The following is an 18,413-nucleotide window of genomic DNA, read 5'->3' as shown; positions in this document are numbered from 1 at the left end:
ACATTCTGAAAGACATGTTTTAGAAGTGGACGCTTGTGGAAAGTCACTTCAACTGAGGTTGTGAAAAAAAAAAAAAAAAAAAAAAAATATATATATATATATATATATATATATATACAATATTAATTCTTATTCCACTGCACCATGACTTTATATTCTATATTGTACATTATTTCAGTTAAGTGACAAGACTTTTGTAGAAAGCAAAGTCAGAGCTTACTGTACTAACTAAATAATTAAATAAAGGCATGATCATAATTTATTTTGGTAAATTAAGTGTTATCTAGAGGCCTTTGCCTTACATACCAGTCTTTTCTAATGCCAAATGATCAACTAGAAGTCAAGTTATTATTTGTTGTTCCTAAAACTTGGATAGGCAACGTGTAGTGTATGGTAAAAGCCATTCAATAACTCCTGCATCATGTATTATTTACTTCTTCGCATAAAAACGATTCCCAATTATGTTCTTTTATTTGTTATTTCTATAAAGGTGTTTTATTTATTGGATCATTTGCATAAACATAACAATCAGAATCAGAGCTTAGAAATAAAACAGAATTTTTTATTTATTTATTAATACAATGGCATTTTAGATGGACAAATTATAAAACAAAGGTTTCTGTAATCGCAACAGAGTAACATTTAAATATAAAGCTGAAAATACTAAACAAGGCCATTAAACAGTCCAAACGACCCCATTTCCGAATGCTCATCTCATCCAATTGTGATTGGATAATAATAGCCCAGAGATCAGTATCTGTATTTGGTGGAGTAGTCTTTAGGGGACACCACAAGACCTCGTCCTTTCCTCGCCCCCCTGTAGACGGTCTCAATAATGTCTATCATCTCCTGTTTGTCTTCCATGGTCCAGTTAATCTTGTTGTTGTTACCAGTGCCGAGATCAATCATGATGTGTTTGTTCCTGAGACAGACAAGCAAAAAGAGAAATAGGTGTTAGGATAAATATCAACTGTAAAACTAATACAAATGCAAAGAATCATTGTTGAGCCAAACCTTAAAGGTTAGTTCACCCAAAAAGATTTACTCATTCCCTCAAGTGGTTCCAAACCTTATTTTTTCATTAAACACAAAATATGTTGTTTTTATGTTAAATGTTTAACCATTAACTTATATTAAAAATGGAAGTCAAAAAGTTTTCCAGCATTTTCAAAATAACTTCTTTTTTGTTCAACAGAAAAAATAGACCCTCATACAAGAATGCAAGTAAAGGTTGAGTAAATTATGATTGAATTTTCAGTTTTGGGTTAAGCAGCCCCTTAAACTACAAAACTAAACTATTACTAAAGTTAACCACTGGGGGGAGACAACTCCAAATATTTTTTAAGCAAAAGAAAGAAAGGGGTAAGTCTCGCCCTCATGTTTTTCCAAACCCCCAAGACCGTAATTCATTTTGAAACACAAATTTAAATATTTTGGATGGAACTGGAGACCTTCCTTGTCCTTCATAGACAGCAATGTTCCTGACTTATGCAAAAATCCAGAAAATTTTCTGAATATAATGAAGCTACATTAATACTTTTGACTTTAAGTTTTTTCTCTATATTATACTTCTGCGTCGAGTGATTGCCGTGACCCAAGATGCCTGCCTTGCACGTAGTCGTGCATTTATACTTCTGCGTCGAGTGATTGCCGTGACCCAAGATGCCTGCCTTGCACGTAGTCGTGCATTTATACTTCTGCGTGCTGTTTGTGTTTCTCGGCAATAACACTAGCTGGCAGTGGGTTTTTATGTTGCTCTGTGTCAAGTTTGTCACTCCATCGGGCTCTCGCCTCTCAGCATCATCTACGCTTGTTACCGTTACCAAGCCAACCAATCACAGAGCTTGTGCTACGCGTCATTGCGACATGTCGTTACATTTTTGAGAGGTGCGAATCAGCGTCAGCATCAGCCACAGCAAGGGGTATACGACCGCACGAAGGCTGCGCCGGACCATACGTGTGCTCTTGACGCAGAAGTATAAATCAGCCTTAGGTGTCAGTATAGACCATTTTGATGGATATAAACAATAACAATGGTCCTAACGTATTACCTGTTTTATATTTTTTAATTTCCATATCTTCCAAGAATCCAAAAAGGTCCACGTAGTGATAATGTTATGATAGCTGGGCTTTTTTTAATTATAATTTATTTTAGGGTTTTTCACCTTTATTGTGATAGAACAGTGGAAATTTTAGAGACAGGAAAGTATGGAGAGAAGAGATAGGGGAAGGGTCGGCAAAGGACCTCAAGCCGGGAATCGAACTCGGGTCGCCGTAAACACATCGGTGCAATGTGTCGACGCACTAACCACAAGGCTATTGGCGCCGACATGATAGCTGTTTTAACGTTTAGATATAATTATATTGCCTTGTTACAACTACAAAATAGTTTGACAATAAGTAGAATATGTTCATGGGCCAGTGACCAGATTGAAATCTATACCAGTCTATACCAGGGATGCCCAAACTCTGTCCTGGAGGGCCGGTGTCCTGCATAGTTTAATTCCAACTTTCTTCAACACACCTGCTTGAAGTTTATGGTATACCTTGAAAGAGCTCGATTAGCTGGTTCAGGTGTGTCTAATTGGGGATGGAACTAAACTTTGCAGGACACCGGCCCAGGATCAAGTTTGGGCACCCCTGGTCTATACAATAGGTCTCAAACTCGATTACTGGAGCTCCAACTCCAAGGTGTTCAAGACTACTAAAGACTATTAAGCAGGTGTAAGTTGAAGGCGGTTGGAGCTAAACTATGAGACCACTGGTCTATAGACCATTTTGACGGATGTAAACAAAAACAATGGTCCCAATGTATTTTCTGTTTTACATTTTTTACTTCTATGGCTTCTGAGAATCCAAAAAGAGCCTCATATTGATAAATAATGTTATGATAGCTGTTTTATCAGAAAGCTATGATTAAATTGCCTCTTGTTAGTAATAAAATGTTCATGGGCCAATGGGCAAATGACCACATTTAAATGGTGTACATACACCAGGTGCCCATGCACAACTACCTCTGCATTAACCAAAACACAGGCTTATCTGAGGTATACACCAGAAGTGCGACACACCTAGTGCTCTCGTGAATGTGCTCCATAAAGTGACACTGAGAAGCAGCAGTTGAAAAAATTTGTTATTTTTGTTTTATGTAAGAACAAAATTATTCTTGTAGCTTGATACTTTTTTGATTGAACCACCACTAAAGACATATGGTTTGTTTTGAGACTTTCTTTTTTACTTTAAATTTGTCAGGACTTAAAGGTCTATGGAGGATGGAACAACTCTTTACATCTAAAAATGTTTGTTTGCATGCAGAAGATTAATGTCTCAGGGGTTTGAAACAACATTACCGAGAGAATATATATATATAAACCACTATAATTTGAATAAAGTTAGTTAATTACTGCTGACTGAATAGGCTGTAAGTTAGTCCTTACAATACCAGAAAAATTACCTGAAAAAGAACATGACTGTGCAAGGATCATACAACTCGTACATCTTATTGAAATCTGGCACTTCTGTGATGTCCACAAGATAAATGACTGCAAAATTCTTCACCTGAGGAAACACTTGACATTAGGGACACAAAGTACTGATAGACTGACCATACAGAATTGATTACCACCAAAATGATTAACTGAAAAATTTACACTAAGGTGTCCACGTGCGCTTTCTTGTTTACATTTTAAAAATATATTGTACAATACCTTCTCGGCTATGCTGTACAAGACTTCATCCATTTTCATACACGTAGGGTCCCAGTCGTGGCCAAACCTTATAACAATAACACGGTCCTCTTCGGATAAAATAGCCTGGTCTACTTGCCAGCCATTGTGAAGATGAGGGAGCATATACGACATTTTGCCGGATTTATGCCAAACGCTCTTCTAAATAGGTACAGGGGGTGTTTTGTCAGATTTATATACTCAGGATGAAACCATATGAGCAAAAGTTAAAGTTTATTACAGTCTAAATATCGAATTCTCGTTAGCAATTAGCATTGAAAATTCTAGAGCTTTTTATGGCATACATTAGAGCAACAAAGCAAAAACATAATGAAATAAAATCAATTCTTACCTTACAATTTAAATAGACCTCGTATGCTAAATTTGGCGTTTGTTCTGAATTAAAAAGGTATGTAACAATTTCGAGGTAATGTTTTTCTTACAGCAACGACGCCGGGTATTGCGTGCAAAAGTCTACTAACTGATATCTACATCGCCCTCTGTTGGATTGGAGAAAACCGTTCATGAAGCCTTGTGTAGGTGTCTGCAGGCAGGAAATATTTCATTCAAACTCATCCGGTTATTATTTAGATTTATGAGATTTAAAGTGTGAGGAAATTATCTAAAAGCCAGTAAGGAGTCAACACGAAGGTGCGTCACCTTTTTTTTTTTTAAACATGTAGCCATATTCATAGGCCCCTTTTAAATGTGTTTGGATGCAGGTTTAATAACTGCAACATAAAATGCAATAACAAAAATGTAGAATAAAAGAAACCCTAATTTAATCTTTATTAAGTTTTTATCAGATTATATCTTACCACAACATTTTATTGTAAACAAATGGGTAGTTAAAATTAAATACTTTAAGAAATTTGTTATGCATTCAGACCTTCAACTATCTATACATTTATTTAAGTATATCCAGTGTTTTTTAAAGCATTTATCAAAATAAACTCTTAAACTGATAATCAAAATTTAAAGACATGTTAAATAACAAGACATTTTCAAAAAAAATATGATTATTTTCCCTAAGTTAAAAGTTGAAATTAAGTATCGATAGTAACTAAAAATATGAATAATCGATATATGTAATCTATAACATAACCAGTGTTTTACAGCATTAAGCTGTGGTCACACTAGAGTTTGAGCTTGCCAAATTCTGTAGTACATCGATGCGAAAAGGGGCGGGATTAAACAAGATGGTTGGACATTTAAAAAAGCGAGCGATTGGTCCATATTTTACATTTCTGTCCAGAGAGGTCATGTTTTGATCTTCGATTGGACTCACGCAGTCAAGTGATGCGATTTCACAGGTCAGAGTTCATCAAGCTTGAACTGCAAAACTTGCTGCACGGGCTTGCATTTCAGGTTCGACACATTCGCGTGCGTATGAATGGAAGTCTATGGGAGAAATGTCCAGTGTGACTGCAGTTTCTATCGAATTAAATAAACTTTAAGCTGATCACACAGAACATGAACATGTTAGCCGACAAAACATCTTAGGACATCTTCGAATAATTCAATCACAATTATTTTTATTTTCCCCATTTGTGTACTGTAAATTGTAGTTTAAACACATTTTGCCCACCTATAATTGTGTTTGAGGTAATAAGTAACCATCACTACACAAACATACAATTAAAAGAAGTACACTTGTATGGATATATGCTCTAATTTATTTACACAGTTCATTCTGTAAGTTTAGATGTTGTCATTTACCATACTGAATACTGAACAGGGGAAATTGAATGGAAAACCATGAGTCTTAATATTCTGATGCTTACAATTATTATACAATTGAAATGAACTGCAAGTCAAACTCCTCCGCAAAGCTCCATACTTTGAGCAGTATCAGCCGAGAAGATGTCACTTATATAAGCAGATTGTAAGAAACATTTTTGGCAAAAAAGAAAATCTGTTCGAAACAATAATAGGAACAACATATTTATAAAGGTATAAGGCAAGCAAGATATAAATGAAATTTGATAATAGATTGAAATAATTAATAAAAGGATACAAGATCTAAAAGAAAAGTGGGAACAGTTAAGTTTATAAACTTTTAAATTCCAACAAATATATGAAGAAAATATCACAAAAATAGTTTATGAGGTTTGGCATATATGAAAAGTATAAATCACAAACATTTTCAACCCTACAACTATAAACGGGCTACAAACATCTATTTTAACATGGACCTACTTGAAGTGATGCATCAGTGGAAAAGCAATGCATGTATACTTTAAAAGGAAGTATTCACAAGATTATGAACAGCAGCCAAAATTCAACACATTTTTACCTGCTTAAATCTACTTGATTAACAGTTTAACACTAGTTTCGGTGAAAATGGAACATATTTTGCATTGTTTCAAGGAACACATACTGGTTCAGTCTTTCAGTAAAACTTGCATTGCAAGTCCTCTTTTGTCTTGATTAGTGCTGTAAAGCTACTCCTGGTCAACCTCCATATCTGTATCTGCCACGGTGGCCACCTTCTCTGGTTCAATCTCTGGGATGAGGAGGTCATGCTTCAGTTTAATGACCTCAGTCATGTTGAAGCCTAAAAGTACCACAGCCTTCATCTTCTGTATGTTCTTCATGCATCTGGTACGCTTAGAGCTAATCTGGCATGCAACGTCAGTTTTGTTAAGCAGTAAACGGCCACTCAGGGCAATAATCTCCTTCTTGAGAGGGTAAGGCTGGGTGTTGAAGTATTTATTGACAAACTCTCGCCGATCTTCAAAAGTACGCAACTCCATTCCGGCAGGATCCAATGCTAATTTTACAGTAGGATCGACTACCATATCAGGTGAGGGGAGGGTCAGACCAGCCAGCCTATCTCGCTCAAGTTTTCTCTTTCTTGCCAATCGTTCCTCGCGCTCTTTTCTATTCGCCTCCATTGCTTCTCTGAAGGCTATTTCCAGGCGCATCTTACTCTGCATCTCTGCTTCAGATTCTGGTGGCTGAGTGGAAGGAACAGAAGCTTGAGCTGAAGTTGGGGTTGGACCTGTAATCTGTCTTGGATGAGCCGGATATGAACCATGTGCTCGGTTTGCTTTGGGAGTAACAGCTAATCCTAAAGTCAGTTTATCGCTCTCTCTGACACTCTTCGGTGCACTGCGACATTTAGCCAAGTGGACAATGATGGCCTTGGTAGTGGTTTTTCCAGTGTACACACCACCACAGTAGAGGCATCTGTAGGATGGGGTTTTAAGTATAGCATGCAAAGTGGGCACAATGAAATGCTTCTCTTTGAGGTGCATGTGATAGCATTCTTTGTTCAGAAGCTTCTCCGAGCAGAAGGGGCACTCTGTACTGTCAGGCTTGGGTGTAGGCATCTTGCATGGGGTGTATTGCTGGTTAACACCCTGAGGATTGTTGGGCAACATCTTCACAAAAATCAAATCAAGGGAGCTTGTGACCAATGCAAGATTGAGCTCCTTTTCACCCATTATTAGTTTAGGAGCTGTGGTCCTGATGTCGAAGTAAGGGAAAAGCAGATTCCCTGAATCATCAGTATACAGTCTGTATTCACGCCTCATGAAATCACAGTTGCTCTTTCGGGACACATTATGTTCTATCTGAATATGGTCGACAAGTTGCTTGATGGAGTAGAAGAGCCCTGAACAAAACAAGCAGTTCATGCCATGAAGCAGGTGTTCAAAGACACCCTTTTCCGAAATCAGGATCTTGCATGTCAAGCACTTCACCGTCTTGTCTGGCATCTTTTTCAAAAATGGAGCACGAGCAGCAAGGCCAACCTTGGGCAATTTAGCTGCCTCTTTGTGAACCTCTGGATGGGACTCGTAGATATCAGATGGGAAGAGTTCATTACAAATAGGGCATGTGATCCACTTTTTAGTTTGCTTGGGGGTGGATAAACCGCTGTTTTGTTTGATTTGCTGAGCAGCTGGATTGTTCTGGGATGCAGGCAATTGTGGTTTGCTGACTCCTTGGGAGTTATTTGCCTGGACTGACAGGACCTGCAAAGGTGCAAGTGTGTAGGTGGGCAAGCCGTCAACTTTGTTGCCAGTGGGGATCAAGTGGCTCAAAAGAGATTGAGAGGTAAGCATGGTTCCTCCAGAGGGTGGCTGATTTAGAGGAAGCCTTGGATTAGCAGAAAAGGACTGTGGAGCCGGTGGCCTAACACCAGGCACGTTAAGCCGAACACCTGGTGGTAGGACAATTTGGCGGGAAACTGGTTGTAGTTGTGACTGATTAGGTAGGCCTACTCTGACAGGCATCTGGTTTGGAGGAATGCTGTTAGGAGGAGGAGGAGGAGGTAGAGCAGGTCTGGACATTTGAGTGTTCTGAAAAGGCATTGGGACTCCAGGCCTCAGTAAACCCTTTGCTTCAGCACTAGCAAGCTGAACAAGAGCAGAAGCTTGAGTTGGAAGAAATGCCTGGCTGGTTCCAGGAGCAGCAATGACTGCAGAACCACCATTTTCCACTCCTTTAATTCCACTAGTGGCCAATGTAGCAGTCGCCGCTGGCTGATCTTTCATCATCATGACAGGAGAAGGCCCTTGTGCTTTTGGTGCTAGAGCTGGGAACTGCTTCTTATTATCCGTTTCAAAAATTAAAGATCTGATATGCACATCTAGTTCCTTGTGCTTATCTGAGGTCAGAAGATGGTACAGCAAGTGTTCGGATGACTCAGCCGATATGTAACACTTTTTGCAGTAGAACTTCTGAGACCGGTCTCCTAGAGCCACAAGTTCCTGCTCCGTTCTTTGACCAGCATATTTATTCAACGTGGAAGTGTAGTGATATAGAAGAACATGCTTTTTCACGCTGTACAAAAGAGTATCTTGTATATGACATCTTCGGCACTGAAATGTGGTGCCATTCACAGCTCTTGGAGGCAGCTGTGGGGCTGCAGATGTTTCTGACTTTGTATCTTCATTGTGGAACAACTTGAGATGCTTGCAGACCAATCTGGGGTGTGCTATAAATGGGCAGGAAGCACAGGCTGCAAGCTTGCACATGTGTTCTTCTTCATCATGGTAGCGCTGAACATGGGTTTTGTATGTATGCCAAGACCTTGTGGAGAAGTCACACAAGGTGCAGCACAATCCTTGTGTCCGATATTCCCACTAAGGATGGAGAATGCTTGCTTAGAATTTCAGCCAGTTAAAACAATATTCACAGATGTTCAAAATTTAAATGTATTGCTTTGTAAAAGCCAAGTTAAATTACAGAAATTTTAAATTTACCTTCTTTCTCCATCGGCCATCAAACCCATCTGATAAATTGCACCAGTCTGTAGCATCAAAAATATTGTCTCCTGGGTAATATTCCTGGAGTTCCTGATAAAGAAAATGGGGAGATGTGTGCAAATTTCAGTATTTTGTTACACATGGAAGTGAGTTATTGTCATTCATATAGTGAATGCATGTGCATTACTAAAACAAGCATACTTGGCCCAGATTAAGACATGCTTCAAGTCCAAATTCTCCAAGAATATTTTTCACTTTTCGCCTTGTTCTGCGGATCTTCTCCAAACCTTTTACTGGAAACTGGTACATGGTGCAACACCTGAAAGAGATTTATTTTGTCATTATATGTCATTATTCTGTGAATTTTATGATCTATAGACAATAATTGAAATAATTTAGCTTAATTATACAATACTACATTAAATACTTAAGATATTTCAAACAAAACATTTAAACCAATTTTCTTTTTTCTCTGCACAGGTCGAAAAATTGTTTTTAGTTATTTTGAATCGTTTTTAATGGTCTGAACACACACAACCATTAATAAAGCAACTAAAATACATTTTGGAAAGGCATTTTAACCTTGATCCTAATTATATAAAAACAAGACACTAAAAATAGAAAAAACATTTATACTGTTTGACCAAGATTAATGTAATGCCACTATCAGCCCAACTAAACTGCAGGGGTTTACTGCTTGACACTGTGTGTGTCGGTAGAGCACAAAGCTGACACCTACCTATATACAATTTCTTTGTAAACCACCATGGATATATACAAGATCCTGATTACAATGTACAGCCAAGGATCAAAAATCAATCAGTGCATGACAGTGTGTACATTCAGTTCAGATTTGAATAAATAAATCAAGTAAATGTGCATGTGTGAACAAAGCCTAAATTGCTCTTGCTATAATAAGAGTTTAACTGCAAGGTTGTATACTTGTAAAAATTCATAAAGTTAGTAAAGTTATATATTCAGGACAAAAAAAAAAACCAAATGTCTAAAGGGAAAGTTCACCCCAACCTGGAAAATGATTACACTTGACAAATTCAAGGTCATCTTCACTTGTTAAAAACCTGCTTGAGCTTATTTATTGTTAAACACAAAAAGACGATATTCTGAAGAATGCTAAAAACCTTTAACCATTTACATCTATAATATTTTTTTTCTACTTTGGAAATCAAAGTTACAGATTTTCAGCTTTCCTCAAAATATATTATTTGGTGTTCAAAAGAATAAAGAAACGCAAAGGTTTGGAACCATTCGAAGATGAGTAAAAAGGCATTATTTTCAAGACGTAGCATATACTGTACTTTAACCAATCTTTACTTAAAACAATATTGCCTAAAATAATTTTCCACCAACAGCCAGACTGTGTGTACACCTATTCATTGTCTTCTACGTATTACTGTCAACATTGCTAATTGTATATCTTTTTGTTTTTTGGGAGTATGTTGCATTTTGAACTGTTGTATTTTGCACTGTCTGGGCCCAGCATCTAAGCTTTTCACTCATCATAGTACACGTGCTGCTGACGATGTGACAAAAGTGATTTGATTTTATAATTTTTTGGTGAACTATCACTTCAATTGAAATAATCTCTCATTATTATACATTAGTGAATTAATTCATACACATGCACAGATTGCAATCTATGAATGCAGGGTCATGCAAATGCGGAGACATTTTTTTAAAAAGTTTTAAAAATGTATCCTAAGCAAATAAATGCATACATGTACAGTATATGTAACCCCACTCTAGTATCCTAACTAGCTGTGTTAAGTGTAACATTATAACATTATAATAGCAGAATGTGTATAAAATATACATCACAACACATATCTATAAGCGTATCTATTATTAACCTTATCCCTATCTATGCACTTCAGCTTGCATAATTCAGGAACAAATTAGCATATATTTTAAGTTCAAGGATATAAAATTAAAATCACAAAATTAAAATTAAATCGATTTTAGGGACTTTGCATCATGACTAACATTTCCCTCGAGGTTCAACTCTTCCACAAATATAAACACGATGCTTGTATTCACTATTGAACTTCTGAGGCTGATTTAACATGCCATCTCCTCTGCTCAAAAACAAACATGAGATCCTAGCATTATGAAAATGTAAGGGAGAATAGTGCATCCTAGTGAAAAAGCATTGAGACATTAAGTGTCAATCTTATTTATTTATATTTTTTTAATCACACATATTCATCATCTCTGCCTGTTGAATGTGCAGCGATTATAACACAATCTGGTGAATTCAATAGCACGGCCAACGTTAGCTAATTATTGCACACCGAGAACAACTTTGTATGACCGAACATGATGGAAAAAGAAACATTAAAAAATATCATCTTGTGCTATATGTCAGATATTGGGCACAAATACATGCTAAAAATGACACATTATGATTCTGCATCGATGAAAATAAACTATTCCTAACTGCAAACGACTGCACTTCCATGATCTAAATGTGCCCAAAAGCATATCTAATTCGAGCTGTAATTATTTATTTATTGCAAGCATTAACTGCGACCACTGCCCGAACGTATAAACCCTCGTCGCCAAAAGCACACGGAAATTTCCAAACAATAGAGTCCAGTGTAACTCTATAGCCGGGCGAAAATAATATTCCAAGAGCGCCGCATCGATAGAAAAAACCGACAAGAGCGATTTCACATTGCAGGAAAAACTCCCTTCTAGAAAGCGAGATTCCAAATAACGCAGTGATGTCATGAACCTCTTCAGAGCACTCGGCTAATGCACTTCGTTGTACTTCCTGATCACACCGACCGCGCGACAACTGAACGAAAAAGCTAATGTTCTCGCCGCTATCTAATTGTGAGGACATTAGCTTTTTTCGGCGCCACTCACCGACCCAGGGAGGAGATTTACCTACTTTCACCAATGCGCGTGTCTGCCAGAACCGACGAGGGAGGATGTTGAGGCGATGTAATGATGTTGCAACAAGAAGTCTGAGCTCTCAGTTATGGAAATCAGCAATTAATTGTGTTTATTAAAATTTGGAAGTAGGACCCATTTATTGTGCTTGCCGTTCTGAGTCGAGAAAATGGCGCATTGAACAACTGGGAAGTGACGTCAAGAGGGTAATTATCATACTGCGAGCCTGACCAATCGGATTTAAGCAGGCTTGAAATGCCAAAACTTTCTTTTGTATGACTTATGCTGGTTCTCTGTTGTAACCACGTGGGGTAGCATAATCAACTTTTAAGTTGAGACTTGGTCAGGTTGTGGTTACTTTCTATGTTTCATGTATTCATCATGATAAAGCATTTTCACTCAAGAGGTCTGGCCACTAGAGGGCGCAGTTTCTTGTAATTCACATGTATGGCCACTAGATGGCGCCTTGAACAATGAGCTGGTTGCTGAGCAACTGCACAAGATGGGAGGGGTCTTGTTGCTGAAGTCATATCACACCACTAGTCTTCATCCAATGGGTAACAAGCAAGTAATACTAGCTAGGGCATATAAAAAAATAGTTTGGCATTTACGGTGCATGAAATTTCTGATGATCCATTTTTGTTTTTATATCATGACCAAAAGTTGCATCAGATATAACATTGGAAGTTTTTTTTTGTCTTAATGAAAGATTTGATCAACACGGTAATTTGCATTTTTTTTTTTCGAAAATGTATTTAAAAAAATTGTCTCGTTTGCAAATTTTAACAGTGGGATTGTAAGACACTATAACATTTCAAATGGTAATTATGATCATCGCAACATGCATCGCACAAATATTAACGACTTTTATGATTGACGCATTTAACGCATCTATTTATAAAGTTCGTTTATAGATTGATTTTTTTTACGAATTGAGCGGAGTGTTGTAGAGGCTGGCATGTCAAATGTGATGAAAATTGTATTTTTTTTGGAAAATTTAATTTCGGAACCTCGCAAAGTTGCGATTCTGTGAAACATTTAACTCGCTCAATATGTAACGTTTTAGAATTAATTGAAGAATAGCAAATTACATACAAAACATACAAAAATAAATATTAATTTATGGACCCAAATTTTCATAAAAATTGACAATATCATTAAAATACAGTAAGTGTCACCTCATTACAGTAATCTCACAGTGCATGTTTTATTAATTAACATTTTAATAACATGTCTGACAGCAGAAATATTAGCACTTGAAGTGTCTTGTTTTGATGCATGCCAAAGCAAAGTTTGGTGACAATAATTGCTTAACCACTGAACTAAACATTACAAACTGACCTCTTAGTGCAATGTAAATATTCATTATTCAAGGAGTTTTGAAACTGCAGGGGGATGCAAGAGCAAAAAAAAAAATTTTAAAATAAAATTAATATAAATGTATTAAGACTAAAATTCATATCAAAACTGATCAAACTTTAGAGTAAAACAATAAACCTAAATAAAATTTAAATAATGTCGGGTAATAAATGTGTAAAAAAAAATAAAGTACCATAACGAGAAGAAAAACATTGGCCTAAAACATTGCAAAGCCCTCCAATTTACTGTACAAATCAAATAAACAAATAAAACAAATACATTCCCCTCTGACAGCGACACAGCAATTCTAAAAATAATTGCTATTTATTGCTTTTTTACTATTTTGACATGGATTTGTCTCACATGGAAATTGTTGGACTTTGTCCTGTTATACGCAAAACGTTCATATAAACATTATTTTGGGTTTCTTCCTCTGAAATTACAACGAACCACTGCACTTTAGCTAGAATACTTAATTGCCCAATCGTGATTCAGTACCAGAACTGTTTGTTTTAGATAAATCAGTGTCTATCACTGCCTATTGTGCTCATTTTTAATCTTCACATAAAAATGTATTATTTGAGGTAAATGCAGAATGACTGTACAATTTAGTTGGATTGCGTTTTCCCCTGATAGTTTATCTCCTCATGGCTTTTGCTTCAATAATGCAAGATATTTTATTATTATTTAGAAGATAATCATAAATCAACACATAAATTCTCAAAATTACAAAAGATATATATACACACACTCACAGATGGGTTGAACAGGAGATTTATTACCAAACTGAAGTTATTGTCAACCAGTGCATGCCACAACATACAAAATTTGATTACTATAATCAGTTTTTAACATGTCCTTTTCTTATCTGGAGATGATCAGAAACCTTCAAGATCCTTGGAAAAATTGGATGAAAACAGTTTGGAATGTGAACCACGACCCCGTACTCCAGATACAAAAGTTGCATGGACATAATATTTCATATTATGCTCCAAAATTATGAAGAGCTAATCGGAACATGTCATTGGTGCAGACCCATTTGTTATCCAAATTCTTCAACAAGAAGACTTGCTGGAAGCCCATAACTTGGTCCTGATCAGCCTGTAAAATCAATACAAATACAAGATCAATATTTATTTATATTTTATGCTTTACAGCCTTTTTGCTTCCTTCACATGCTGTTGGAATCATCATAAATAGGAGTTGTCAAAAAACTGGAAATAAACAGCCTCTAAAGTCATACATGTAAGTGGGAAACACTGAGATAATTCTAATATCAGAATTAATACAAATATTCCATGTTTGTTCACACTGACAATTTTTCATTTTACTTGCAATAAATTAGCATTCTATAAAGCTTAATAGACAACATTTAATTGACTGTAAATGATCATTTTACACAAAACACTTTGTGGGAAATTATATAATATGTGTATATATATATATATATATATATATATATATATCACAGCTTAATCACAAGATTTCAAATCGCGATTCGATTAATCGCACATCCCCATCTATCAGCCAATCACATAGCAGAAATATGTCACGACAGAAATCTAAAATTGTGTTGATATTTGAGACGCACTGAATTTTCAGCAGCTGAAAATTATTGGCCAAAAATATAAGCAGAGATTAAGTTATGCTGTGTCACCAAGTATCGTTTAGCTGTGGACGTTCTTCAGTGTATTGAAGCAGCACTATTTCTTGATTTTGTCACCCTGACCACCTGAGCCGTTTAATCTTGTGTCCTCTTATACAGCCATTCAAGCTGATCCAGACATTATGAACTCCTAACAGAGTGAGCTCCTCAACAGGGAAGGTGAATTACAGTGAAGAGCTGCCTCGCCTCTCTACTGTCCAGCAGCAGAAGTGAAAAACATGCTCGAACAACACAGATCATTCCATGCCCTCGAGTCCACTTATCTGCTCAAGGTCAACCAACAGCAAAAATTGACAGATTAATACAATCAGGTTTAAAATGTCATTTAAGACATTTCTGATTTATTATCTTTCAAACTAAAATATATGTATGTATGTATGTATGTATATATATATATATATATATATATATATATATATATATATATATATATATATATATATATATATATATAGAGAGAGAGAGAGAGAGAGAGAGAGAGAGAGAGAGAGAGAGAGAGAGAGAGAGAGAGAGAGAGAGAGAGAGAGAGAGAGAGAGAGAGAGAGAGAGAGAGAGAGAGAGAGAGAGAGAGAGAGAGAGAGAGAGAGAGAGAGAGAGAGAGAGAGAGAGAGAGAGAGAGAGAGAGAGAGAGAGAGAGAGAGAGAGAGAGAGAGAGAGAGAGAGAGAGAGAGAGAGAGAGAGAGAGAGAGAGAGAGAGAGAGAGAGAGAGAGAGAGAGAGAGAGAGAGAGAGAGAGAGAGAGAGAGAGAGAGAGAGAGAGAGAGAGAGAGAGAGAGAGAGAGAGAGAGCAAATACTTTGCTAGAACAAGATTACAATATCCAAACTTAAGCTCATATAAAATAGTACAAAACTTTACATACATCAAAAATTTTATCAGCATATTTAATCTCAAAATTATAATCTATATAATTATAATCTAAAAAGTTAAAGTTAGTGGAAAACTACACATTTTGTTAATGTTGCAGTTCGGGCAAAACTTGTTTATTTTAAATGATGATTATTTGTACAATTTTATATTTTATATTGTAGAATCATAAGTATATCATAGAAATTTGGAAACTGCAAAAATCATGTCATTTGTTTTTGTTAAATGATATTTTCAAATGTTGTTTAAATGAAAATTTTTGTGATACTCGTTTAGTGAGTAACAGTTTTATTGATTCTCAGGCAAATTTCAGAATGGGATACAGAATACAACTAAAGAATCAATATTTTACCCTGTTATAAAAACCCATCCCAAACTAAAACTTTAAGGTCCTGGCTTGGCTATCATTAAAGCCTCCATCTTTATATAATGAAGAAAATTTAAATAAAATACAATTTAAAAAAATGAAGTCAATAACATATCACATTTACACGGTCACAATCAGTATATTTCTTAAACATTTATTTCTGTTCCATTTCCAAACAGGTTAAGTACTTGGACCATTTTTTTTATAGTATAGGTTTAGCTTGTCCATTTGCTTATAAGTAGGGCCAGACAGAATCTGCGGACAGTTTTTTGCTATTTTGTAAAAAATCTGCGGATTTATGCGTAATGATTTTGGGAGTATCGTGACTAAAAACTTAATATAGGAAATAAAAAATAATATGTTTTTAACTTATTTAATTAAATAAATAACTTGATTATTTATTGTTTACAATGCAAATCCAATTTGATCCACTTATTTGGTAAACTAAGCAAGTCTTTCGTATAATATCTCTACTAAACGACAGAACATATTCCTTTACAGACTGTTTTGTAAATAAATTATGAAAACATTTTCATATTAGTCAATTATAAAGTAAATAAATAGACTATCATTGCCAAAAAAAACTAAAATCTGGATTTCTGCACACGCAGATTCTGTGTGGGCCTACTTAAAAGACATTTTTTCCAAATGCAGCCACTCTAGCAAGTTCTACTGCCCATTCTTGAAAGGAAAGGTTTTTATTTCCAGCCCCATTAGAATTATTTGTCTGTCACTCTGGGATACTCTTAAAACTGGAAACAATTTATATCAAAATATATATCATTATCGTTTGTTATGGAAAAGAATGATCGATATTGCATATTCGCTAGGCCCACACGAAATCTACACGCACAGATATCCGCAGATTTTTAGCCCATCATTGAGTCTATGTATTTACTTCTGTAAATGTGTGTAAATTTATTCAGTTTTTAAATTAAATTCACTAATATTATTGCGATCTAATAATAGTAATATTAAAATGTTCATATGATTTATTTACAATACGTTTGTAAAGTAATATTTTTCTGTCTTTTAGCATATATTATATGAGAGACTTGCTTTGTTTACCAAATAAGTGGCTCTAATTGGATTTGCATTGTAAACATTACAGTTAAAACGGTATTTTTATCTCATAAATTCGTTTTTTTTGGTTATGATACTCCTAAAATCATTCTGCATAAATCTGCAGATTTTTTACAAAATTCTCAGCAGAAATATCAAAAAATGCCCACAGATTCTGTCTGGCCCTACATATCGCCCAGTCCTGATATGAAGTCTGCATAGGACATAGCTTTGAAAAAATTTCTAAACGGGCTATTTCCATAAAAATATCATATCTTACTTTGAGCTGGCCCATGACCATACTCATGACGCAGTTGTCTGGTGTTGGATGATGGTCCTGAGCAGTGATGCTGTGTTGAATGGTCTGAAAGGGGAGGCTCTGCAAATATGCAAATCTCATTAAACTTCAGACAATTTTTGAACACGGCAGCTATGACTGATGTGACATAAGCCAACTTACATTTAGTTTGGTCATGATGGCATTCTTCCCCTGAAATCCTTCACCCTCCCACGTCAAACAGGAAGCGTCGGTCTTCAGAAAAAAATAGCATTATAATCAGTTACAAATGATAAAACCCGGATAAAGCACACTGACGACAAACAAAACACTATTAAAACTCGGTTCGAGGTGTTTACTGTCAGTAGAAATGATAATTATCCACTTACATACAAGTCGGCAAGCTTCACGCGGTCTGTGTCAAACTGATGATAATAATGCTGGACGAATCCACTGCCGATCTGCTCCCACATCGGTTTTTCTGCCATTGTTTTTCACTGAATGAAACTCCTGCTCAAGTTTGAAAGGACAGAAATTCCACGTGTAGCCGACGCTGCAAACAAACACCGACAATAAGCTGTTTGATAGCAAAGTTTAACGAATATAGCGTGTTATATTCGATAGACACTCTTGATATCATGAAGTTCATAATATTGTTGCTGTATGAAGCATTTTTAAAACTTACAGTGACCACCTCGGCGTAATGAAAAGGCTCCCCCGCTTGACTACTTCGCGCCTTATTGGCCGCCGGAACAAGGCAGAACTCGCTCAAGGTAATAAAACAGATCTGAGATCAGCATTTAGGAGAGAATGTGAAGCGAATCAGTTTCTTAGGTTGTTCTAAAGTCGATGAAATCTTATAAAATAAGAGCAGAGCTAATACTTGTTAAGAATTTTATACATATAAACAGAAATTACATCTTTTGTTAGTTTTTGACATCAGTTTTTCTACAATAAAATATG

At 36.0% G+C, this 18,413-nt stretch overlaps 3 protein-coding genes across 4 annotated transcripts; all 3 read right to left on the bottom strand.

Annotated features, from left to right (window-relative positions):
* Positions 1–541: 541 nt before the first annotated feature.
* On the bottom strand, positions 542–4,218 carry txnl4a (thioredoxin-like 4A). Its single transcript, XM_056479893.1, has 4 exons — positions 4,078–4,218; positions 3,708–3,887; positions 3,455–3,558; positions 542–922 (listed from the first exon to the last, which is right to left on the bottom strand). Exons 2-4 carry the CDS (start codon positions 3,858–3,860, stop codon positions 751–753), a joined length of 429 nt encoding a protein of 142 aa, XP_056335868.1. The 5' UTR covers positions 3,861–3,887; positions 4,078–4,218; the 3' UTR covers positions 542–750.
* Positions 4,219–5,748: 1,530 nt separating this feature from the next.
* adnp2b (ADNP homeobox 2b) lies at positions 5,749–12,031 on the bottom strand. 2 transcript variants are annotated; one of them, XM_056479820.1, is made up of 4 exons: positions 11,849–12,031; positions 9,143–9,260; positions 8,939–9,031; positions 5,749–8,818 (listed from the first exon to the last, which is right to left on the bottom strand). In XM_056479820.1, the coding sequence occupies exons 2-4, from the start codon at positions 9,248–9,250 to the stop codon at positions 6,170–6,172; spliced, it is 2,850 nt and encodes a 949-aa protein (XP_056335795.1). In that variant the 5' UTR covers positions 9,251–9,260; positions 11,849–12,031; the 3' UTR covers positions 5,749–6,169. The 2 variants fall into 2 exon arrangements, with proteins under 2 accessions (XP_056335795.1, XP_056335794.1); XM_056479819.1 differs by having other exon boundaries at positions 11,853–12,031.
* A 1,938-nt stretch (positions 12,032–13,969) lies between these two features.
* Positions 13,970–18,233, bottom strand: nutf2l (nuclear transport factor 2, like). The gene is made up of 5 exons (XM_056479891.1): positions 18,136–18,233; positions 17,840–18,003; positions 17,634–17,705; positions 17,454–17,552; positions 13,970–14,314 (listed from the first exon to the last, which is right to left on the bottom strand). Exons 2-5 carry the CDS (start codon positions 17,936–17,938, stop codon positions 14,198–14,200), a joined length of 387 nt encoding a protein of 128 aa, XP_056335866.1. The 5' UTR covers positions 17,939–18,003; positions 18,136–18,233; the 3' UTR covers positions 13,970–14,197.
* Positions 18,234–18,413: the final 180 nt, after the last annotated feature.

Source organism: Danio aesculapii, chromosome 19 (assembly GCF_903798145.1).
Source record: "Danio aesculapii chromosome 19, fDanAes4.1, whole genome shotgun sequence".
In the NCBI taxonomy this organism is placed as follows: Eukaryota; Metazoa; Chordata; class Actinopteri; order Cypriniformes; family Danionidae; genus Danio; species Danio aesculapii.
Note: the sequence above shows the minus strand (reverse complement) of the source record. Positions and strands in the feature narration are given on the sequence as shown.